The sequence below is a fragment of the Plasmodium coatneyi genome, chromosome 1, assembly GCF_001680005.1.
Source record: "Plasmodium coatneyi strain Hackeri chromosome 1, complete sequence".
NCBI classification, from domain to species: domain Eukaryota; phylum Apicomplexa; class Aconoidasida; order Haemosporida; family Plasmodiidae; genus Plasmodium; species Plasmodium coatneyi.
Window position 1 is genome coordinate 323,054 of NC_033556.1, and position 24,912 is coordinate 347,965.

At 42.7% G+C, this 24,912-nt stretch overlaps 5 protein-coding genes across 5 annotated transcripts; 4 read left to right on the forward strand and 1 right to left on the reverse strand.

Moving 5' to 3' along the window:
• Nucleotides 1-7: 7 nt before the first annotated feature.
• PCOAH_00000660 (Uncharacterized protein) lies at nucleotides 8-3,820 on the reverse strand (the record flags this gene model as incomplete). The annotated part of the gene is made up of 1 exon (XM_020056883.1): nucleotides 8-3,820. The coding sequence occupies one exon, from the start codon at nucleotides 3,818-3,820 to the stop codon at nucleotides 8-10; it is 3,813 nt and encodes a 1,270-aa protein (XP_019912422.1).
• Nucleotides 3,821-6,939: 3,119 nt separating this feature from the next.
• Nucleotides 6,940-9,942, forward strand: PCOAH_00000670 (Rhoptry associated membrane antigen; the record flags this gene model as incomplete). Its single annotated transcript, XM_020056884.1, has 6 exons — nucleotides 6,940-7,033; nucleotides 7,176-8,354; nucleotides 8,499-9,260; nucleotides 9,377-9,424; nucleotides 9,656-9,697; nucleotides 9,854-9,942. The coding sequence occupies 6 exons, from the start codon at nucleotides 6,940-6,942 to the stop codon at nucleotides 9,940-9,942; spliced, it is 2,214 nt and encodes a 737-aa protein (XP_019912444.1).
• Nucleotides 9,943-11,791: 1,849 nt separating this feature from the next.
• Nucleotides 11,792-13,822, forward strand: PCOAH_00000680 (Putative 26s proteosome regulatory subunit; the record flags this gene model as incomplete). Its single annotated transcript, XM_020056885.1, has 1 exon — nucleotides 11,792-13,822. The coding sequence occupies one exon, from the start codon at nucleotides 11,792-11,794 to the stop codon at nucleotides 13,820-13,822; it is 2,031 nt and encodes a 676-aa protein (XP_019912590.1).
• A 2,059-nt stretch (nucleotides 13,823-15,881) lies between these two features.
• On the forward strand, nucleotides 15,882-19,958 carry PCOAH_00000690 (Uncharacterized protein; the record flags this gene model as incomplete). The annotated part of the gene is made up of 1 exon (XM_020056886.1): nucleotides 15,882-19,958. One exon carries the CDS (start codon nucleotides 15,882-15,884, stop codon nucleotides 19,956-19,958), a length of 4,077 nt encoding a protein of 1,358 aa, XP_019912398.1.
• Nucleotides 19,959-21,037: 1,079 nt separating this feature from the next.
• Nucleotides 21,038-21,979, forward strand: PCOAH_00000700 (Reticulocyte binding protein; the record flags this gene model as incomplete). Its single annotated transcript, XM_020056887.1, has 1 exon — nucleotides 21,038-21,979. One exon carries the CDS (start codon nucleotides 21,038-21,040, stop codon nucleotides 21,977-21,979), a length of 942 nt encoding a protein of 313 aa, XP_019912504.1.
• Between the last annotated feature and the right edge of the window lie 2,933 nt (nucleotides 21,980-24,912).

Here is a 24,912-nt window from a genome sequence, read left to right on the forward strand (position 1 = left end):
AAAAAGGTCATTCTGCATAAGAATTTTTACAATTTTTTTTTTTTTCCTTTTCTTCATTCGACTTGAATAGGTAGACAGCTATATACACGCAGATCAGACAGCTGTTCTTTTTGCTTCCCCATTTGTTACTCAAAATGGGTAGTAAAAACTTAAGCGAATCCATCTCTCCCTTGACATTTTTTCTGTATAAAATTGAGTTTATCCTAAACGTTAACACGCTTTCGCTGAAACGTTCGTTCGTTCTCTTAATATGGTGTTTCCACACTCCGTTGTAATCACGTGTGAACAGTGCATTGTAGTACATCATCTGTTCAAAGTTAATTTTTGCATTCTTTAAAAATTCATTAACAGAAGGTAACCCTTCATCAGCGTTATTGCTGCTCGTTAGGTTACAAACCTTCAGTAGCAATTCCGACAGATTCATATATTTTAAAAAAAAATTTTCCTTTTGGGGAATTTCACTTCCTCCTGAAATTAAGAATTCGTCGCTGTTTTTGCCCCCTAATTTGCTCTCCAATTTTCTCCTCCCCTGAAAGGCCTTCTTCAATTTAAGAAACAACTTCGATACGCGCCGTACAGTGTGCATTACGCAGTAGTTGAAGACCGTCCTACGAGATAAGAGAGACTCCATTAAGTATTTCCCCACTTGAGCGTACTTCCCCCCCAGGAATAAAAAAAACTCATAAATGGTGTTGCAAAAAAGATTCTTCCGATCGTACAGAAACATAATCAACAGCAGATCGGCATATTTTATTTGCTTCAAATGTTTCATGTAGTATGTTAGCACTTCTTCTACGTGGAAGTAGTTCTTCTGCTGGAGCGATGCCTCCACGATAGAGTTAACCTTGTCCTGTTTATCCCTTAACTGGGATAATTCCTCTCGACCACGGTTAGAAGTATACGTGGTGAACAGAACCCTTACGCAGAGCGTCTCATCCTGGAGGAGAAATTTGCAACACATATTGAGGATGCCAGCAAAGTGGGTATTCTTGAAGGTCTCCATGATTTGCTCACTTTCGCTGTGCACACCACTGCTACCGACGTGGAGACCTCCTGCCTGACTGCTCCCCGCAAAGTTGCTTCCAATACTGGCACCAACAGGGTTGCTTCCCAACTGACCTCCCCCACTGTCGCTGTTCGGGAAGACGCTGCTTGCGCTGGCGCTTGCAGCAGCACTGTGGCTGACGCTATTGCTGTTTCCTGGTAAAGGCGCATTACCATCTCGACTGAACTCCACAGCTATAGGGGCTTCACTCCCCGCGTCATAACTTGAACAGTTTTCATTCTTGTGATGACCGAGCTGATCTGCCCTCCTACCACGGTTGGCATATTTCTCCATATAGATACACATAAATTTAAAAAAAAAAAAAAAAGAGCTTTCGAAAAATTTTTCCTTCTGTAAAATGAGCAAAAACTTTTTACATGACAAACCTGTAGAGCTATTCACCCCCTCCACTTTACATGAGCTAGCCAAAACGTCTAGAAATATGTTAAGAACAAAAATGGAATTTGAAAAATATTTTTTCATATCATTTTTAAAAATGTATATGATCACATTATACATGTTAAGTACCAATTTGATGAACTGCTCGAAGATGTTCAGCTCATAAATGTACTTGAGGCCAAATTCGCTGCTGATTATGAGACACTTGAGGAGGAGCAAACTGCTCTTCAGGTCTATGTTTATGGAAATATTGTCTAGATATATCTCCATTTCGTTTTGTTCGTTTGGAGGTTTCTCCGTCTGGGGGGTTATCCTATCGATTGCATCAACATGGGTGTGGTTCATTTCTTCCCTTTTTTCATTCCCCCTAATGGAAGTATCGTGGGGAGAAATTTTCGTCTTTTTACTCGGCACCACCACGTTGCCGTCTTCGTACAAGAAGTACAAGTCACTAATTGGTTTAAACAAGTAGGCATGTTCATCCTGAATTATTCTCATCACCGTTTCGATGAATCTTTCATACGTGATGATATTTCTAACCTCCGCGTTGTACTCGGCAACCAACAGTAGCAGTAGAATGACTTCATTTATAAGGTAGGCGTCCTCATTAGAGTCTATTATGGCCAGCAATTTGGACAGGAAATGATCTTTGCTGAGTATTAGCTTATCGATTGTACTTCTCACATTTTGGATCTTCCCCTGTCGGTGCATTATTAGACATATATTTTCTTCACAAAATGGAATTTTTTTTTTTTTTTTTTTATTCTCTTCGTCGATCTCTTCATTCACCGTTATGAAGTCATTCGAAATGTCGGAGCTGAAATAGGAACAGCTTTCCTCATTCTGACTATCTTCATCACTGCTGCTTTGAGGGGGTAGGTTTCCATTTGGAGTTTCTCCCTTCTGATCGTTTTCATTGCTGTTGTTCTGCTTTCCTCGGTTGGTGGCCTCGTGAAGAGCTGAACTGCAAGATGATGGAAGTCGAGCTGAGGAAGATGCCCCATCCGACTTGGCAAGTCCTCCCCTCTCTTTGAACATTCGACCCGACTGTCCCTGTAGTGCATTATCGCTTGTGCTTTGTTCATTAGAGGATGCTGAGTAGGTTGCACATGAATCATATTGATCCTGCAATTCACCCCACCTCTGCGCATGGTGTAACTTTTTTAAAAGTCTCTTAACCTCTGCGTCTTCCTCATGGAGGAATAATGCAGACGCGAATTTTTTTCCACTTTTGATGGAGCAAAATTCGTCCTTCTCGTTAATGTAGTAATGCTCATTTTTTTTTTTATATGATAGTTTGTCTTCTGAACAATTAAAGGGGTAGCTAATCAAATGAGGGTAGAAGAACTTCCCTTTTCTCAAATTGTGGATGACCCGTTTATACTGTTCGTAAATTCTTTGGGCAACCTTCTGCTGTCCCTGCAAATGCACCCCATTTTTATTCGAATGTCTATCGTGGAACAAAATTTGGAAGCACCTCAATGCGTACAAATTGTAGTAGTACGGGGATGAGACATCATTCGAAAAGGCAATATTATGATGCACGTAAAAATAAAAATTTACATTGTCATAGATGTAGAGTTTTTGCAAAAGGAGGACCAACTCGTAGGTAATAAATGTTGAGCTCTCCAACTGGAAGTGTAGAACCCTAAAAAGCAACTGACATTTGTTGGTCTCCTCAAAAAATACGTTCAGGTAATTTATGTACCTTTTCAATTTGTTGCAATTTATTTTTACACTCTTCTTTTGGAACATGTCTTTATCTAGGGAAATAATTTTGTTCAGATATTCTGCGCTGTTCAAGATGATTTCTTCTAACAAGGTCCACACGCCATTTTGCTGCAGCAGGTCCACTTTGCGTCTTCTGGCTTCTGCCCCGCGGGGGCCGTCCTCTTTATCCGTGGCGCCACTTGCATTAGCGTTTACGTTCTCATTTGCTTTCCCCACGGTTGATGTAGTAGCATGCCCGCTTTTTAACTTTTCAAACACACTAATTACGCCCATGAGTTTGCAAAAGTTCTTGATACGCAACGTGGCCACCTGTTCATCCTCCAAGTCCACGTCGTTTATTTTATCGCTCTGCTCCTTCTTTTCATTCGTGGTGCTTCTCCCACTTATTATTTCCCCCTTGGAGTTCCTGCCACTTTTGGCATTCTCGGTGTATTTCACAACTTGATTAATCACAGAGAGGTAGTCACTCAGGGAGATGGCGTCATCGTCCCTTTCGTTGTTTTCATCCTGGACGATGTCCTTATCCACCACGTCGTGAATATCCTTCAACCACCTCTCTATGTCCTCCGTCCTGTTTTCATTTTTCGGTTTGCTCTCTTTGGACGCGCTGGCTTTCTGTAGCCTTTTGAAGAGGTGGTACGCCATGGAGTGCGCTTTTTCTGTTTATTTCTTTTTTTTTCTCACGCGTTTGTAATGCAATGAATTAACAGGGAGGGCCGTTTGCGGGCCATCCGGCAAATCCCACAAGTTGGGACAAACTGCGGGGGATGAATGAATAGCGCAAAACAAACGAACAAATAGTTCCCCCCTTTGCTTGGGGAATTGCCTCACCGGTTTACTTCGTCGGGGAGTACCCGCTTCGCAGTTTCTGTGCAAGTTGCCCTTGTTAAGCGTTGGCAGAACAGTCATTTGTTCGCCTTTTTCGACTTTTTTTTTTTTGGCCTTTATTTTGGGTTTTTATTTTTGCCTTCCCAATATTAGTAGTGCAATGGGGTTGTAACCTCTTCCTTCTCAGGCGGGGCGCTAACGGACACACTGAGCTTGCGCAGGGGCACACTGGTTAAGTTGTGCGGGTGTTCCTCACCCATCAGTGCAAATGCACATGTGACGCTCGTGCGGGAAAAGGAATCATACGCACAAAACCAACTTTAAAAAAATTGTGAACATAACTATTTGCACCCATTTCTCCACCGTACCAAAATACAACTGTGACCGTTTTGGCAGTGACCTTTTGCGACTTCCATTTCTTTGTTATAAGCATAGCATGTGTGTCGCCGCCCCTCTTTGGAGCAAGTGTAGGTAACACATCTCAGTTGTTACTCTTTCTCATGACCATGTGTGGCAGACCATTTCCATTGGGGGATCCTTTTTTTACGGGACATTTTAAAAAACGGCAATGGGATGCAGTTCAGAGGAGGAAGTTAAAACAACCCTACGTGCGTCGTAACGGGTCACTTTCAAACAGAACTAGCTCCTACACATACAAATAGTTTGCACCGATTGGTACATATTTTTCCCATTTTGTAATAGATTATGCGTGGGGCTACACCCTCTTTTTTTTTGTTCATTGAACATAGGAATGGGAAGTTGATACGGGGGGTAGTCTACCCTTCGCACGTAATTAGCGCAATTCGCTTTACTAAGGCAGGCAGAGGTAAGTCTCATCACCATTTAAAACATGTTCTTTTGCTAAAGATGGGGAAAGTGGAAGCCATGTCCACAGAAACGACAGCTAACTTTTTTGGCCCCTTCTTTTCCAAAGATGCATCAAAAGTGAGGAATGGAAAAAAAAAAAAAAAAAAAAAAAAAAACATGAATGTGCTAATGCGCTGTGAAAGTTTCTCGCGTAATCTATCAATGGAACATGTTGACGCAAAAACGGGGGTTCATTTTTCTTTTTTCCGGGTTCACTTTGGTGGCTGTTCGCATTATTCGAACTTAACTGCGCACCGGTACGCCAATTCGGTGAAGAACCAATGTATGAACATTTTTGACCTCCTTTTTTTTTTCACCCCACCGCAAGTAATGTTAAGACTCGTGTGTCTGTGCACATATGCGAGTGCATACCGTGCGAAAGCGTTACAATTGTGTATACATGTATTACCAGGTGTGTGTCGGGGTATGCATATTCGCTCTGCTACGCTGCGCATTACATCATCTAGCCTATTCCAAATGTAGAATTGTTCACCATTGGAAAGTTAGGCAGAACGGACAACCATGACACCTTGTGCATTTTAAAAAAATTATCTTTAACACGTATGGACAAGAGGGGAAAGGGTGCAAAACATCCGCGCCAGGGGCAATTCGCCATATATAAATAGCCTCCTTCAGAGTGCGCCTGCGTATGCACAATCGCACATATGTATGAACGCATACATATGTGTAAATGCCAACATGGGCGCCGCAAGGGCGGGAAATAACCCAAAAAAAAGAAAAAAAAAGAAAAAAAAAGAAAGAAATAGCTCATATAGATTGTGCTCGCCAGTGCAACCGAAAAGTGCGGCATGCAAACGTGGGTGGATGTTCACATGTGGGTGCATGCGCACCTGTGTACATGCGTAAGGTGGCAGCTGCGGTGACCGCCCAGACAGATATGTGCACAACGCAGTATTTTTTCCCATTTTCCCATTTTTCCGTTTCTTCTATTTTCCTACTTCCCCCTTTAACAATCTGACCACGCGCAAATTGCCAATCTCGAGTAGGCACTTCAAATGCATAATTAAAGTGCGCTCATGCGGGCGGTGTGCCGGTAAAAAAAAATGCAATGAGGTGTAAAGCGGTGGAAAAATAAAGCAAAGCAGAGCAAAACGAAACGAAACATAAACAAGTGGGAAAAAAAAGAAAAAAACATATATATGTGTATAATGCCAAGTTGTGACAATCTGTCCAAACGCACGTGACGCAGTGCAGTGTAACCATTGACAAAGACAGAAAGAAATCGGCAACAAAATAGAAAAAGACAAAACTGAAAAAACACAAAAAAACACATCACAGCGTAGCACAAACAATTCTTTTTTTCGTTACCAAAGGAATGCTAACATTTTTGTGAAACGCGGAATAAAGGAAAAACGCCAATTTCAATTTTCTTTTTTTTCTTTTTTCTTTTTTTCCTTCCCCTGCGAATAATTCTGTTCTGTAAATCTGAACAACATTCTATTACTATTTTTTTTTTTTTTTTTTTTTTTTTTTTGTTCATATTTTTTTCGTTTTAGCTATTTTTACACAATTTGCTCTTTGATCGAGTATTAAGCTAGCTGTTTTTTTTTTTTTTTTCCTGAAGCAGTCGCCATAGTTGTATTTCCACCGCGCACATTCTGCAGAAATATTGTAGCAACCTGAGTTCGCCTCTGGGAAAACAAATCACTCCCATGCTCATGGGGGAATTAGACGCTTAACTAAAAAGCGAATGTGGAACTGCATGTGCACAGGTGTGTGTGTGTGTGTACAATTCATCGGGGTGACACGAGCGGAAGCGTGTCTGTGTATTTCCTCAAAGGGCACATTTGTAAAGCGGCAGAATTGTCTTTACTCCTAATCTGTTAATGCACGGCTGAGTTTGTTAACGAAGGGGGGAAAGTCGCAGATAGGAGAGGAAGTACAGCTGGTTTTACTTGTTTGCTATATATGCTGTAGTCTTTTTTTTTTTTTCATCTCCTGTTAATTCATTGTACCTTCATTGTATTCTCACTTGCAGTTTCTGACAGTCCTGCTTTGCCCCCCTGCTATTTCCAAGCCATTTTATTTCTTGCCCACCCAAGTGAACCATGAATCTTCTTTTGCTGTCTTTGCTTATTATACAAAACGTCACGAGCTACATTGAGAATTTCAAAAATGGAGTCAACACACAGTTCGTTAAAGGTAGCTACAAAATGAGGGACATGCATCAGATGTGATCATCTCTTCACATCTGTTTATTTCTGCACACCTGCCTATTTCTGTACGTCCGCCTATTTCTGTGCATCCGCTTATTTGTACACCTACCCACTTCCTCCCCCCGCAGATAAGGTGAAGTACGGTCCTGGAAACGAGGTGCACAATTTGAACTCCCTGTGCGGGGCAGACCTCCAAGGGAACACCGGAACGGCTGGTTCCTATTTCAAGTCACACCATCCCAAAATTGACGTGAAAAAGTTGGACTCCCTTTTGAACGCATCTAATTATCTGAACCCGCTTCAGTATCTCCTAAAAAGTAGTGAATCTGTGAAGATGTTCGCCAACTCAGCTAGCCAGTTGTCAACATATAGGTTATCTCGAAAGCTAAACGATGATTCTTCAAATTACGATGATGGAGAAGACGAGGACAGTTTTATCGAAACAGATGGAAGTGACCAGATGACCGATAAGGAGGATGATAATGAAGACAAGGATCAGTTTGACGACGAAAACGCCGATAGCTTTCTGGAAAAGGATGAGTATGACGATGCTAGCGATACCGATAATGATCATGACACAGAGAATGATGAATTTTCCGCAGACCATGAAGATAGCTTCCTTGAAAAAGACGAATACGATGACGCCAGTGACAACGAGAACGACGAATTCTATGACGACGATGCAGAAAGCTTTCTCGAGCAGGAGGAGTATGACGAACTAAGTGATAACGAGAATGATGAATTCGAGGAAGACCATGGGGATAGCTTCCTAGAAAAAGAGGATGGCGATGAGGACAAAAGTGAGGACAGTAGCGAAGACAATGGAAAGGACTACAAAGAGGAGTACCAAAGTAAAATGACTGACGATGACTACCCGGATGAGTACGTTGGATCGGACGATCAGAGCAGTGGAAATGTAAAGAACCAAAATGGAAAAGGCGCAACTGGAAATGACCAAAATGGAAACGCCGCAAATGAAAACGACCAAAGTGGAAACAATGTGACTGAAAAAAAAAATAAAGAGAAGGAAAGCTTTTTAGAGAAGAACGTGAATGGACACACAGAAGAAGAAGATGAAAAGCACAGCACCTTTGTGTCTAGCTATCTAGATAAGGACGACACGGAGGATAAATTTAACGATGAATTTGACGATGAGGCAAGCTTTCTAGAAGAGGACTCGTACAGCCATAATGACGACGAGGAGAGTGATGACACCTTCGATGATTACTACCAGGATAGCTTCCTGGAGCGCGGAAAACTCGGAACGACATATAGTGATTACTACGAGGAGGACGCCGATGAGCAGGGTAAGCACAGGCAACATACATGAAAGAAGCGCATCCACTGAGAAAAAGAAAGCTCGTAAAAATAAAAAACATGAACCATAGTTTCTGAATAACTTCCTATTTCCGTGTCACTTCTTAACCCCCTCACCATTTTTTCTCCCACAGATGCCAAGGAGGACAACGAAGACGCCTTCGACAACTACCACCTGAACGAGATAACCACCACCAACGATGTGCACTCCTTTATCCAAAAGGACATGGGATATCTTGACGAAATCATCAATGACAATGAAACTATAAAGGAGGCCGTGAAGAAGGGATCCAAGAAGGCAGCGAAGCAGTCCATGCAGAAGCTGAACCTTCTTGAAGACGAAGACCTTGACGAGAAAGAATCCTTTACGGATGATGAACTAAATGGGTTCATGGAGGAAAATATGGGTGCATCTAAGTTAGATGCGAAAAAGGCTAAAACGACCTTGAGTAACTCGAAAAATAAGAAAAATGCAGCCAACGCTGTGGGTAAGGCTAGCGCCTCGAACGTCAACGCGGGCACCTCGACCAAAGCAACCAACACAACCAACGCCGCTACGAAGAGCAACAGCGAGGCGAGCAAAAAGCAAACCGACCTGTCCAACGAAGATCTGTTCAATGATGAACTAACCGAAGAGGTCATTGCAGATTCGTACGAAGAGGGAGGAAACCTAGGAACCGAGGAAGGTGAAGGTCTCACAAATTCATTAAACGACAAGCTGCTAGACCAAGGAGTCAATGAAAACATCCTGCTGAACGATAACAACATGATTTTCAACGCACACATGGTTCCACATAAGAAGCGAGAATTGTACATCTCTCCACACAAGCATACCTCTGCGACAAGCAGTACAAATGGCAAGCACCACACGGTGGACGCGGACGCGGATGCCTTGGGTAAGTGCCACGAGGGAAAGAAAGGACGAAAAAAACAGAGGAAAATATGAGTTGTTCCTTTCATCCTTCTATGTTTTCCCTTCTCATCTGGAACTTTTATTCCCCCCTGTTCACAGACAAAAAACTTACGGCTAACGAAATGCTCGAACTGGAAAAAGGAGAAGGTAAAACTTTGCCCGTCGTGCAGGGGTTAACTCTGCTTCTCTGCAAAGTGTGCACCGTGTTTATGTTAAATCTCTCGGGGTGGCAGTGCCTCCTCGTTCAGGCGCTTCACAGGGTTGCGTCTCCAGTTCGTGCTGGAATTAGCGCACAGTCAGAACAGTCTGAACAGTCAGCACAACCTCGAACGACATTGTACATCTCGCCGCAACCTTTTTCCCCCTCCCCTCTTATAGGCAACAACTCAGTCATTGTGGAAACGGAAGAAGTGGATGTTGGTAAGGAGAGTAATCGCTTTTAGGAATTCACCCCAGATTGTGAAGTGCCCCATTTTAGAGAGAACGATCTAATTCTAATTGAAACATTTACAAATAATTGACTCCTCCCCTCTGACTATTTTTTTTTTTTTTTTTTTTTATTCTCCCCTTTTGTAGACTTAAACGGAGGCAAGTCAAGCAGCTCCGTGTCCTTCCTCAGCTCCGTAGTTTTCTTGCTCCTCGGATTGTTATGTTTCGTTCATTAAAGGACAGAAAAAAGGATCTTAAAAGGAGAGAAAAAAAAAAAAAAATTTTACAGAAAAAGCAGACAAGTGAACTACTATCCCGTGTGTGCATATCAAGCCGGCCGCACGTACATCTTGTCCACAGCTCAACCCCCATTTTTAGTTTTTTTTTTTTTTTTTTTTTTTTTTTAAATTTTTTACTTTAGGCCTTATCTTTGTGTATTTAATATTTGTTTTTTTCCGTCGTTTGTTTTGCGTTTCGTTTTGTGCCTTCCCTTTGTGCCTTCACTTTGTGGCCCTTTTTGTGGCACATTTGATGACCCATTTGAGGCTTCATTCTTCGGCCCCCTTCTGGTTCATCATCCCCCCCTGTTGTTTTTCTCACTGCCATTTTTTAAAAAAATAATTTTCCAGACGGGCTACAGTACACAGTGTCGCCTACGTAAAGAATTTTAAATGAAATGCTTATTTGTTTCGCCCCGCTTGGGGAAGGGTCCAGTGGTTCCGTCTCTTGCAGACACAAATTTGTTCCTTTCTCGTGTTGTGTAGTCTCGCCAAGGCAGGTACACCTCAGGGGTAGTACCGGGCCACATCCAACCTGCGTGAAACCCTGTGCGTCCCACTTTTTTGTAGCACTTTTTTTGACTCTCCCGTTGTACAGCAGTTACTCTTAAGAGATGCACCACGGGGCGTAGACCCCACCAGGCCGGCAACCCCCCCTCCGTTCAAGCAGAATTATATCCAAAATGGGGTAACATTGTGTTGGCGATACAGTTAAGCTTATGTATGCTTATATAACACAACGAATGGAAATTTCCTATAGTAGTGCCCATGTTGCGCGTCACCTATTTCTGCTGGATTGTCGAAGGAGTAGGCGACGCGGTACGGCTAGCGAAGGAATTCGCGGCCAGCTGTGCGAGGAAAAAAATGTCGACCGGTAGGGTTCTTCGTTGTTGCATCTATGATGACTATTTTTCTTACCCCCCAAGAGGCGAACCGAGGGCTAAAATTTAGTAGAGGTGCATTTAGCACAGGTGCTTCTCCCAAAATATGCTTCTCCAAGTGTAGCCAACTTACCGCTGTGCCGCCTTGACACCACTTCATAGGAAAAGTTTTTTTTTCTCTTGTTGGTACCGTCGTTGCGGTGATTCCCCACTCGGGTAACCAAAAGGATCACAAAAGGAGGCACTCAAAAAAAAAAAAAAAAAGAGAAAAATGCGCAAAGTAAACAAAACGAACAACCATAGGAGCAAATAAGCGGCGAAACTCAATACGTAGGTTTTTCGCGACTCTCCTGAGGATCCGATCACACTTTTCTGCAACGCCTTCTAGAGAAGGGTCAATTTTGTGGTGAAATAATTTGGGGAGGAATTCCCGACCGAGTTGAGTTCATCCTTGTAGAACGTCGTAACAAAGGAGGAGAGAAAAAAAAAGTTATGTTCCAAAGGGGTCTTGTAGAAGAGAAGCAAAGAGCATCCCCCCACGCATAGCGACGCAGGTATGCGTATGCATACACCGACGTATGCGTGTACGAACATTAATCTGTATGCGCGAGAGCAAGGCGTGCCAACACGTATGTCATTTTAGTCCAACTGGGCCACGGTCACATCCGAACCCCCGCCGGAGATGCACCCGTGAATGTGGGACGCACGTGACCGTGACTCAGCTTCAGACAACACAACTGGGGAGAACCAGTTATTCATTAAGGGGGAAAGGCAGGCACTAGTAGGAAATATTGAAGAAGCGTAACTCCAGCATCGCCGTGGTAAAAAGTGTCTATTCCACACCCCCACGTCTGACTAAGGAGGACGCGTAGTTTTTTCGCCACGCCACCACTTCTTAGCCTGGCTACTTCCCTGCCTACTCCAGGATGAACTTCCCGAACATTTCGAAGAAGATGGTGGCCCCAGGAGGGGGTGGGATGAAGCACAGCGGGGGGGACGACAAAGGGGGTGAACACATCACGGGGAATTTCGATCCCACGGCACTGGAAAGAGGAGCGAAGGCTCTTAAGGAGCTCGACCAGTCATCCAACTCGAAGAAGGCATTCGAGTTAATCAAGCTACAGGAATTGACTAAGCAGAAGGAGTATGAAAAACAAATGGAAGAGTTATCACTACAGAAGGCGCAATACCTTAGTAACAAAATGAGGATTGAAAATGAGGAGAAAAGGAAAACAATCAACTACCAACAGGAGCAGGAACGAATCACAGCCGAGTACAAAACGAGACTTGAAGCGGAAGCGTATCAGAAGAAACTACTAGATCAACAGAAGCAAAATGAGGAATGGCTAAAAAACCAACATGAGCAATATTTGAGACAAGAAAATATTCGAAAAAGAAACGAACTCGAATTATTAAATTTAAAAATGAAACAAATCAAGGAGGAAAAATTAATGGAAAGGGAAAACATGAAAGCAAAAATACAAGAAGAAAATAAAGGACTCATAGAAAGAGAAAGAAAAAATCTGGACATCCATTTGAAGACGCTAAGATTGAAGGCAGATGAGGAAAGGAAAACCAAATTGGAAAGTATAAGTAAATATTTTGAACAGTTTAATAATTCTATGTTTTTATTTTTAAATGATAAGGAGAGGTTATACCGATTTGTCCTGGTAGTTACACTCACCTCTGTGGGGATTTACACGACGAAACACACCACAAGGCTGATACGATCCTACGCAGAGACGAAACTGGGGAAGCCAAAGCTTATAAGGGAAACATCCCTATGGCACATTAATAAATTTTTCGACATTTTTAACTTAAAAAAAAACATCCTTTTGATGAAAAAAGTTATAAAAAGAAGAAACGTAAAGGATACCAACTTTTTTAACAACATTGTATTAAATGAAGAACTACAGGAGAAGCTAAGTTGGTCGATTAACAGCTTAACGAATTCGAAAAGGTATGACCTTTATCTAAAGAACATATTACTTCATGGTCCACCAGGGACAGGAAAAACTTTGTTCGCCAAAACTCTCTCCCATTTTAGCAATTTCGACTACATAATAATTAATGGAGGTGATGTGAGTGCCTTAGGTGTTCATGCTTCTGTAGAGCTGAACAAAATTTTTGACTTTATAAAACGAAGGAAAAATAAAAAATGTGTGATTTTTTTTGATGAAGCTGAAGCGTTTTTAAGAAGAGGGAGAAATGAATCATCGGCTCATTTTTCAGAGAGCCTTCGAAATGCATTAGCTACTTTTCTCTACCACACAGGAACAGAATCGAAGAAATTCTGTATCATTTTAGCTACCAACTGTAGGGAGATCCTAGACCCTGCTGTTATAGACCGAATGGATGAACAGTACATTTTTGATTTTCCGAAAATTAACGAAATTAGGAAAATGCTTTCTCTTTATTTTAATAAATACGTCTTCCCTTTGAAGAAGTACGACATCGTTGTAGACTCATCCATAGATGATCTGTATTTAGACGTTTTAGCTAGTCGTCTCGTTGGTTTGTCGGGCAGACAAATTTCTAAGCTCTGCCTCAACATACAGAACTGCGTCTTCGGTAGCAATTCTAAGGTTGTTTCGAAGGACCTCATCGATCTGATCGTTAGTTGGAATTTAAGCAATTCGTTTGAAGCTCGCGGGGAAATGCAGACCAATACGAACGTCGCTGCTTCTACCCCGAGGGGATCTGCCAGTGGGATTTCGCCCGGTGCCACTAAACAGGGCGAATCTAACTCAGGCACAAACTCAGGCACAAACTCAGGCAAGAACTCCGGACCCGACATGAGCATGGGTTCAAATATGGAGTCCAACAGTTTGGGGGGGAAAGAATCCAGCACGGTAACAACAGCATCCATGGCGAGATCAGTGACAGGCCTCAATGGGGATGATTCGAAGGAAGAAAATTCACCTCAGACGAAGAGCAAAGTAGTGATGCAGCATTGAAGGATCGGGGCAGGGGAGGGGAACTTATTCCCCATTTTATCGTAAGAGGAAATTTTTTTTTTTTTTTTTTTTACCAAATCCCTATTTTGGGGCTTTTATCTTTGCTGCAAAGTTGAGTTAGTCCAAAAGTTGGCAGTGCACCGTAGCCTGGCTAGCACTTCTGCGTAGTGTTGGCTGTATGGCTGTGCCAGCATAATGTCCTCCAAATGCGTTCATTTTGCATCCCCGTGGAATGCAACTTTATCTGTTAAAGGCACAGCAGACGTAACATTTTTCTCCCCCCCCTTTTTTTTTCCGCTCTTCCGTACCGTTACATTTGACTTGCCGAATGCGTACGCAACAAAGCTTTGCGTCTGTCGAAGCAGCGGGAAGTGGCCACGCAGCACGTGCATGCATAGTTGCCTATATGTGAATGTGCGCTTTTTGTGAACCCCGTTAAACAGTGTCGCCGTACCGTAGAAATTGCGGCCCGCGTGGAGACGCAAAAAGAACAAAAAAAAAAAGAAAAAACTTATTCCAACGGAATTGTACATCTAAGGTAGATACGTTTTATCCGCATATATCTGCGCAGCTAACAAAACGGTTCAACATGAAAAGCGAGTGCTTATTCTGAGGGGGTACCCCGAGAACGAATCCCTCTGTCGGCCCAACTTCTTCAGCACTTAATATAGAACACTTGTTTAGATCGAACATGAAAAGAAAAACCTGTTGCAGCTTTGGCAGAGGCAAACCTTCGTTCAGGTCGGCATTACGTTTCGCCATATTTTTTAGCGTTGTTCTGTTCTACGCCTTATATTTAACGTTATGTTAATTTTTTTTTTTTTTTTTTTTTTTCAGTACGATGAAAAGGCAGCATGGCAAAAAGGACATAAAAAAAAAATTCATCTAAATTTGTTTATTTTAGAATTGCGAAGTTTTCTCTAAAGAATGAAAACTATTGATTAGTATTAGCAATTCATAAATTCTTATTCCAAATTTTTTTTTTTTTTTTTTGATCAGTGAGTTTTAAATATATGGTGAGTTGTTGATATATGGTTGCAAGATAGCTACCCTAAAGCGGTCACACTTGATTTTTTTGAATTTTTTTTTTTTAGTAAGTGCTCCGTTCTGTTACTCTTTTTTGCGCCTCTCCTCCAACGGCTAAGCAGTATATGCAATTTTAAAAGCGCTGCGCGAGGAGAGCCACCTTTTTTATTCAGAACGGGCAAGTGCGTTCTTCTCTTGCCACCTGTGGTTGTCCCTTTTAATGATTCGCGGATGAAGAGTTTACCTTCACAGAGAGGAAACTTTTTATTCTAAATTATCGATTCTTTTTCGTTTGACTAATGCATTGAATACTTTAATAGTGTGTGAGGGAACCTGCGCGTTTTCTAGCCATGCGCAGGGGCACCTGTGCGCGTGGACGTACACATAATCGTCTTCATAAGTGAACACATAATAAGTGTTTTCACCAGGGGGCATCTTAACAGAGGAGAACAAACAGAAACGCACCCAATGTGCAAGGTGAAGAGGCTGCCTTGGTAGTGTTGCCTTCTTTGCAGTGTGCGTAGTTAGTTGAAAGCGACGCATGCCTGGATTGCCCACACGTGCATGTACTACTGTCACTTACACCCAGTGTTAGCAAATATATATCCGTCCAGAATTGCACTGGACCCGTCAATAAACGAGGAACTGATTTTTCCAGTCGAGCGGGCGCTCTCCCCTGTGAGAAGAACACCCAACGGGTAAAATAACGCAACGTGGGAGAGGGAAGCCAAGGGATGCTCTTGTTTAGCTGACCGGACGAAGCACATAATCTCGGAAGAGCATCAATAAAGGGGGGCCAAAGGGGAGACTGACCTGATTACTCCTTCGCGGTGTAACTGGTGGGTTACATTAGTTCCGTCCTCCCTGTGTGTGAATACACATATATATGTAGGCACACACATAGGTTGTGAAGTAGATTCAGTGGAAGCGCATCATTTGCTGCATTACCCCCGCTAGAGGTGATAAAAACGCCCTTTACGGGTCCCTGTTTCCAGTTTTATGCTTACCGATAGAACGAACTGAGTGACGCACAATGGAGGGAACGCTGGATATCGTTGGGGAGGGAAACAAAATGATAGTGCTGAAGCAGACAAATGGAATGAAGAGCAAAACTCCTTTTAACGACAACGGGGGGGTAACCAAGTTAGGGAGGACACCTGCTAGTGGGTCGTCCCTCTCGCCAGACGCGTACTTCCACATCCTGAGGTACATCCACTTCTACAGCTACGTATTTCTAAAAAACTCAGTGATCAAAGTGGTGAAGGAAAGTGAAGTGAAAAATGTGAATATAACTTTGCAGTATTATTGGCTAAATAAAATGTGCTACAGGGAAATGAAGATCTTTGAAGACAGCTTGCTTGTTCATAACAATTTTGTTGTCTTCGATTCTCAATTTAGCGACTTTGTGAGGTACTCCCTGGAGTGGTACACACGTGGCAACACCTTGGCCAGTAGAGTTTTCAGCAGAACCAACTACCTCCTATTCGATGGAATAGAAAAAATCAGAAAATACTTACTAAAAAATTATAAGAAATTTGTTGCCTACTTGAGGGAGAACTCAGACCACATTGTGGAAGACATTTGGAGAGACATGAAGGAATTTATTAATCAAGCAACGGATGAGAAGAAATTGCAACAAGTCAAAAAACACGTCATTTCTTATCTGAAGAAAAATAATTATAAGGATATTTTCCCACAGGTGTTGCAATGTTTTGAAATATACATAAAACGGTTAAAGCATTTTGAACGATTGAAAAGGAAGAAAAAAAAAATGACCTCCAACGGGAAGGTCATATTTAAGGCAATGTACGATTCGCATAATTTTATTTATCGGAAAAAGTCCAGGAAAAATCACATTGGCTATGTGGAGGAGGATTTATTTGCCATTCCGTCCTTTTTGCTTCCAAATGGTGGTCATGCAAAAACGGAGGAGTCGTCACAGTTGGGCCTTCCAGACGGTGCCCCAATTGGAGACGCCAGTGAACTGAACCATAAGAACAATTTCTCTGACCAGTACATAAGTGTCGAACTAAAGTTGAAGTGCGGAATGCAGGACTACAGTGACATGCTCGATCGATACAACATACAACAGTTAATTAAGCAGAGGAACAACCACAACAAACATTTGTCCCTCTTCGTGCCAAGCAATTTTTTCCGACTGAATTATTGGGAGATATTTAGGAATTTAAATTTGGCCTTCCTATCTAATGGTAATAATTTAAACCTCTATGTGAATGGTAAGAGGAGAGTAGACACGGCTCTGCATTCATTGGACCATTTCAGATATTTGTTTTATAATGACCCTCTTGGTCCGTTCAATGGGGGGAAGGACCCCCTGGGGAAGCTCTACTTTGCCCACCTGAAAAATCAAGCGGTAAGCGGGAGTGTCCTACCTTGTGGAGACACGGAAAAACAGGTGGAACACACGGAAGGTTCTTCCCCCGAAGGAGAGGCCCCCATGAAGGATTACCTAAGCCAGTTGAACAAGGTACAAATGCAAATGTCGTGGAAGTACGCCAGTAGGTACAACATTTTGGACTACTGCCATAGGGTTGGTTCAGACGCCATTTTGGAAGGGGGAAGGGTCGGTTTGCTTGCGAGGTGCATCCATGATTTGTGGCCATCCTCGAAATGGCCCCACAAAAGATGCCGCTCATATTCGGGTCACCTCTACACCAACTACGCCTACCGAAATTACATATTCAGCAACAGTTTTTTCTTCAAGTACGTCATTCCATGCACATGCCAGGAAGTGCGAAAGGCCCTATTCAGTCTGAAGAAGGGGGACTACTCCATGTGCCTCAAAAAGTTGGTCTCCATCGTCGATACTTATAAGGATATTTACTACCTCCATTTGATCACCCTGCTGAAGAATGTGGCGCATATTATTTGCGAACGATGTGCCGTAATAGCCCCAACGTACTTCGATGAAAATACTTTCCTACCAATTAAAAGGAAGGACAACCCTCTTTGGAACGTCAATTTGGCGGAGCGTGAGGAATATGGGGGAGGATACTCCTCTAATAATGCGGGCCCCCGTGGGAACTGTGGCATCACCGCCTTTATCCTGTCATGTGATAGGAAGAAGTCCCCCCTGAAGGAGCTAAAAAGGGAGTTACTCCTCTTCCTCAAGGAAGCACAAACGGACAAGACGAAATGGAAAAAATTATTGAAGGGGAGCTTCACCCAGCTGAAGGGTCTGTACAACGAAATGAGTAACAACTACGCCAGTATATTTAGCAAATTGCAGGATGAGTACCTTACCATGCTTATGGAAAAATTGGGTGTACAGAAAAAAACGTGGAACGAAATATACAGCAAGGTTGATGAAAATTTCCTTCATAGAGTGAAGAGCGACTTTGTCTACCTTTACGATAGGAAGGTTAAAACGAATTATTACTACAACTGGTTCATTACCAACCAGTTTAACCTTTCAGTGAAGTTGTACTTCCAGCAGTGCCAGTACGTCCTAGCAGGATTACTCAACCAGATGAAAGTTATCTACACGGAAAAAGGGTATGAAGAGCGGGTCAACAAAACAATTGCTCATATGCGGGGAAGAGTGAAAAAGGCACTTTGGAATTACGCAACAACATGTGAATTCAACTTTGAAATAGGGAACATCTCCCATTTTACGGGGCGCAAAAGTGGGAATGGCAACCTGATAAACTACCTCCTCTTCCGCAAGAATGAATTGAGCAAAAACAGTTACATTGCCCAAACGAAGGGAAAAAAGGAAAGGCTAGTCATGCTCATAAACATCATAGAGAAGGAAAAGTTTCTATTTTATAAGCTCCTTTACTTCCACTGTTTTAGTGCTGGCCAAATTCAAATTGTACACTGCATGCTACTTTTGATCAAAATATTTGAAAGGTTATTTTTTTTAAAAAAAAGTGAAGACATTTTTTCCAGCTTTGCTTACTACAAGGCAAGCCTGGAAAACTTCACCTCCCCGGAGAGTAACAACAGCTATATTGAGCAGAATAGACACTTGTCCCGTTTTATTGACGTCAAGCGGGTGAAGCGCCTCTCCCAGTGTGTCTTAAGCAGTGCTGACAGGGGAAGTGAAGAAACAAACACGCAAGCGAATAACCAGGCGAATAACCAAGCGAATAACCGAAGAGGCACGCCCAAACATGCCGCCTTCACGTACCTACAGAATACACACTTCCTTCTCGGCAATGAACTCCTCATCGACGCCATAGGAATAGTAAACAAATTCTCCCAATCGAAATTGTCTTATATCCAGAGCGAAATGAAAAATCGTACACGCAAGCTGTACTATGGACTCTACCGCAATGTGAGCCAGTACGGTAAAAAATACGAACCCATGTATAAGCCCAGCATGAAAAAAAACCAAAACAGGAAGAAGTTAATTCGACGCATGTTAAGCAGCCAAACCTTAATAAACATGGACCACTTTAATTATCTAACTAGTGAACCATTCAAGTCCAAATTGAACAGCAGCACAATTGTAGTGAACCGCAAGAGGGACATCCCGAAGAAGGCCATGAAGATTTACAAGAATATGATATTTTTCGTTTGCCGCTTTTTAATAAGTAGAACCCTGTGTGATAACAGCACCATTTTTAACATCTACGCGAAGGAAGACAACAGGTACGACGATGCAGAAGTGCTGCAGCGGCTGGAAGACAATCGATTCAAACCGTTAATTGTGAAGCGAAGGGGAAGAAGGAGACCACCACACGGAATATCAAACGTGACGTTCGCGAACGATTTAGACCAACAGGATGGTAACCCCATTCAGGGGGAGGACGGAGCGAATGAAAATCAGGAGAATGCCACCCCGTCGACCGTACTGTGTGCCAAAAAGAAGAACAAAAAATATATCCCCACGAAAAGGTTCACGTCTTATGCATATCCACTAAGGAGTACCCATCTCCGAAGGGAAAAAGAAAAATGCAGCAGAGAGGATAACAGGCAACTTCGAAAAGTGGTGGAAAATGCCTACGTCCCTCGTGGAAGTAAGAAAATATATTACCGCATTAGTTTGATTGACGTATCCATGAAGTCGATAAGTAAAATGAGTTACTGGGAAAAGCAGATGTCCCAGATAATCTCCCAGTACAAGGAGCTGTGCGCGCTTTAGTTTTTATTGTTTCTTTTTTGTTGCCCTTTTTGCCTTTTTTTTTGTATTTGCATGGGGTTGTCATCCATCCGGTCATTTTTTGCATTTGCGTGTGCCCCTTTGGACAGACATTAAGCACTCCCTACTCGCATCTCGCCTGCATGCTTTTTAAAATTTCCTCCCCGTAAAATGCACACTCTTTTTTGTCACACCTTAACACAACTGATGCGTAGAAAAAGTGGTGAACTCACCATTTATACGAATGTTTGGCGGCACACCTGAAATATGGGCATATTTGACGTTTTCCCTAACGTGGGCTGCGTCTCCATGAGGAAGGTTTAAACTTATTCTCTCTTCGGATGTTCTTCCTCCCGAATGTTTTCTTCTCCCCTCCCTTTTTATCACAAAAAAAAGAAAAAGGGGCACCTTATTTTATGCCCTTTTTTGGTGCATTAATAACAGGTTGACTTTTTCCTCCCCACGGCAATTTAAATTTCAGCGAATCGAAAGGCGTGACGCCATAACGGCACATCGGGATGCGCACCCGATTGGCGTTAAAAATGTTTCACTGCCAAGTGGGGACATATGCATTGGTGAATTCTTTCGCGATCATCGAAATGGGGGAGCTCCACGAAGGGGGGGACACGCACCAAAGGTACACCTAATAAATAAATGCCATCCCAATTAATGGCATCCCAATTAATGGCATCCCAATTAATGCCAACCGCTAGATTCATTTTTTAAAAAAAGCGCATCGGTGAGTCATTTTGTGCGGAGTTCAGTAGCCATTTCTGCTCTGACAAAAGGGGGGAAAAAGAAGATTGGGAAGAGAAAAGATAAACTCGTCACCTCTGTGTAGCCAATTCGATCAGCCCATTTGGGGAGGTACCATTTCGCAAGCGCTCTCTATACGAAGGGGATTGTCCGAATGGAGAATGCACTGTGAGGAGCCAACAAGAAAGTTTGAAAGGAACGTGGATGAACGTACGTCCCTTCATTGGATGCATAAATTTGGAGATGCTCCTCTGCTGTTCACTCCTGTGTCCTCCCCTCTGCACCGTTTGACGGCCCATCGAAGGCATCCAAATTGAAGCCCCAGAATGAGCGAAAGCAAGGGGAGAATAAAGTTAAAAATTCATTTCGGAAATGAGGTGGAGAATAATGACCAAGCGGTGGTGAGTGAAAAAGGGAAGCCGATCAAATCGACTGACTTGAAGAGGAGGAGTGGTCATGCAGAAGATGAGTCAGATGGGAAGGAAGACGAAGGAGAGAGCAGCGAATCGCTGGATGGACGAGACGAGGACAGTTGCAAAGGACGCAAGAGACACAAGAGAGATCGCCTGGAAGAGAGAATTACTTCCATCATTTCGAAGCTAACCAGAATAGCCTGCATTTGCGAAGACAAGAATAATTACGTCACCGACAATAATAGTGTCACGCATAGTGGGGAAAATAGCAACGAGGATAGCCACACACAGAGTAATGATAAAAGTGGGGAGTACCTCCGCAAGTACAATCGCGCATACAGCGGTGACAACAGTGGAAAGTACAGCTTGGATTACAGTCACGATGGTAGCCGAGATGAGGGCAAAGAAAGTAGGAACTCCAAAATCTGCAAAAAACTTACCAAAGAAATGTACAAGTATGAGAAGAGCCTCATGAGTCTAAATAACTTTATTAACAATAGGAAGAATAGGCTCGATGAAGTTACCTTCCCTAACGGACTAATAAAAGCAGTAGATAACTACCAAAGTCCGGACGTCTGGATTTACAACTACCTCCTCCTGGAGTGCAAGAAACAGAGCGATAAGTATCGTAACTTAATACAAAACATTGCTGCGTTTGATAGCACACTGAAGAATAAAATTATGAACGAAGGGGCTGATGGGATTACGATGCCGGTGTATGCCTCCGTTGCTAAAAGTAAGATTGGGGGATTGCCAAAGGAAGGGAAGAACTATTACGAAAATGTGCATGTGCCGAAGGAACTCGCGGGGGCATACTTTGAAGAATTGAAGAGGCGCAAGATGCGGCACGGGTGAGCTGCATCGCATACATCAGCACAAGCGTCACCCTAACTGGGCACCAACGTGAAGGGCAACACGTTTGCACCCCCATTCTGTCCAATCTCCTATTTGTCTGGTCCACAACGTATAGTGGGGTTCTGTTCAGTTATTTATCTGTTCGTCCGTACCCTATGTTTGGTGTTTAAATTTTGTTTCCCTTTTGGCAACATTTTTGAAGTGGGCCAAAGGCGGTAGTCTGGACACGCAACTTCTTACGCAATCGTGCCGCTGCTCAGCCTGGTGAAGTGAAGACGTTGCGACGAAAAATTGAAGTGTGCACACCTTTCGCAACAAACGTTTTTTTTTTTTTTTCAGTTGCGCTTATATTTGCCGCGAAGTTGTATTTTGCTCTAAATTGTAAAGTTTCTTATGTGTGATTGTTCACAAGGGAGGTATTATGGCAATTATTTGTCCTTTTTTTTTTGTAACCATTCACGTGTACGCATCGCACATGGGAAATACTTTTTTTTTTTTTTTTTTCTTTAAAACCATTTTTGGAATATCGCATGTCGGTGTAGAGTTTCCGCCGAGAAGTTCATTCGCCACACTCCCCTGGCAAGTAAAACGTAAAATAGGCACAATTGAAAATGCCTTTTGGGTGGAGGTGAAGTCTCATCATAACATCACATCATTCCCATTTTTTTCTTTTACAGCGTACTTAGCGTTGTGTGTACATTTGGGGGGAATACATTTTTGTTTGTGTATATAGGAGGGGCACGGCAAAAACAGTGGGCAGATTAATTGCCCTTCCTAATGCAGTCACCGTTTGAGTGAGTTGCTCTGCATACATGCACATGAGCAAGTATACACGCGAAGTGTTAAGAGTACATTTCTTCTGCGTGGTTCTCCCTTTGGTGCACCAAAATTTGTCATCCGGCGCAACCTAGCTGCGTCCTTTGCGGCACCACAACTGTCGCTACGGTTTGATGAGGGAAGAATGTGTTATTTTTCTTTGCTTGGCGCCCTTTCCACAGAGAAGCTCCATCCAACGTTGCCAAAGGGGAAAAAAAATAATAAAAAAATGGAACGGGATGATAGCAGCAATACACAGCACAGCGCAACAAAATTAACCTTTTCTCATTTTTGCCCAAATGGTCCTACACAAACTCCACGACGCGACATTAAAAAATAACCTACACAGGAACATGCAGCGTAAACGTTTCTTCTTTCCCCGTTGATGAGCTTCTACATTTTTACTTTCTCCCATTGTATGCATATCAATCCGCATAAAAAATCTGTGCAGTCCATTTCTGCGTTAATGTTCGCCCCCCACCCCACTCCACGTACGCATGTGGTACGTCCGTAGGTGCGTGCATAACATACGTGAGCGTAGTTGGTAGGCGTCACCCGTCCGCGCATACCCTCCAGATGGTGCCGCTTTTTTAAAAGGAAACATCTACTCCTTTTTAATTAATTTTTTTTTTTTTTTTTTTTCTCGTTCTTTTCACTATCCCAGTTCACATTTTATCGTACGACCGAGAGGGGTTCCAAGTTCCTCCGTTTGAAAATTTACTCCACATTCGTCATATGCAAAGTACATGCATGCGTGTTTGTAAATGTTTGTGCAGTTTATACAATTTGCGCAGTTTATGCATTTTATACAGTTTGTGCAGTTTGTACGTACAGCCGTGCGTAATGCCCTTTTGAAGTGCGTCGGATGGACCTCCACATAGTGCGACGAATGGCGCATCGTGCCTTTTTATTTTCCCCGGCGAAGAATTAAGCGCGCTGCTACGCGTATGTATTATGAATGTACAAATACAGAGGACATAAGAATGTAGAGAGGCTGGGCGCGTTTCATTGCAGCTTCAGCCGTTTTTTTTTTTTTTTTTTTTTTCTTATTTTCAATCACATAGAAGTATTGTTAACGTGTTTTCAAAGTGGGCATATTATATTACACGGGTATGTATACAAACGTGTACAAAAGAAAAAATTATTTGCTTACTTTTTGGATACATATGGAATTTTCCTTATGTTTATAAGCACATATGCGTGTTGGCCCCCAACCCTTTGGTCTTCCTTCCTTTTCCTTTTCCTTGATTCTTCCCCATTTGAACATTTTATTTTTTTATTTTCCGCTAGCCATCTTGCTTAAGTTTAGCCATATATATTTTTTTTTTTTTCCATACATATCGTTGCAGAGGTATACACGCAGCTGCGTTTTTAAAGAATTTGTTTTTATCTCACCTTTTTATCCTCCTTCTTTTTGCCATTTTCGGAAGGAGTCTTGAGAGGTGTGAATAAGCGCTAGGATTGACAGGCGCGTGTGTATTATCGGCATATGTGTACGCCTGAGAGGAAGCCATTTGTGCCCACGCACAGAGATCGCCACATTTTGCGCGATTGTCACGTTTGTGGCGACTGTTACGTTTGTCGCCTTCTTTGCTAACGGATCCCCCGTGAGGACCGCGGCAGAGTGGCCACCTTTTCCCGAGGCCACTCGTTGGATATGCATCCCCCTGTTGTGCAGGCCAAGGCCACACCAACGCACATGTAGCCAAAAGGCCGCACCCCACATGTGAAGGTGCCTACACCTGTGCAGAACACACCCGCATAGCGTACCCCATTGTACATGCGGAAATTATTTCAAGCAGTTGGAAACATTGAGGCGGAGCTGTGGGAAGACCCAAAACGAAGGTCCACCCGTCCGTCCATCCGCCCAGCACATGTGTACCTGTACATCCACTTGTAGCCCGTGCGCGTAGTACACATAGGTGTAAGTATAAGCGTAAGTGCAAGAACCCACTCAGGTACACCGCCAAACCAGTGTGAGAGTCACCCACAGTCGTGAACATTTTTAATTTCCTTTTCCCCAAGAAAAAAAAAAAAAAAAAAACTTTGGGAATGAAAAATTGAGAAGCAATGAAGAGGTAAAAATTGTGCAGGTAAAAAATAACGCAGTCATATAG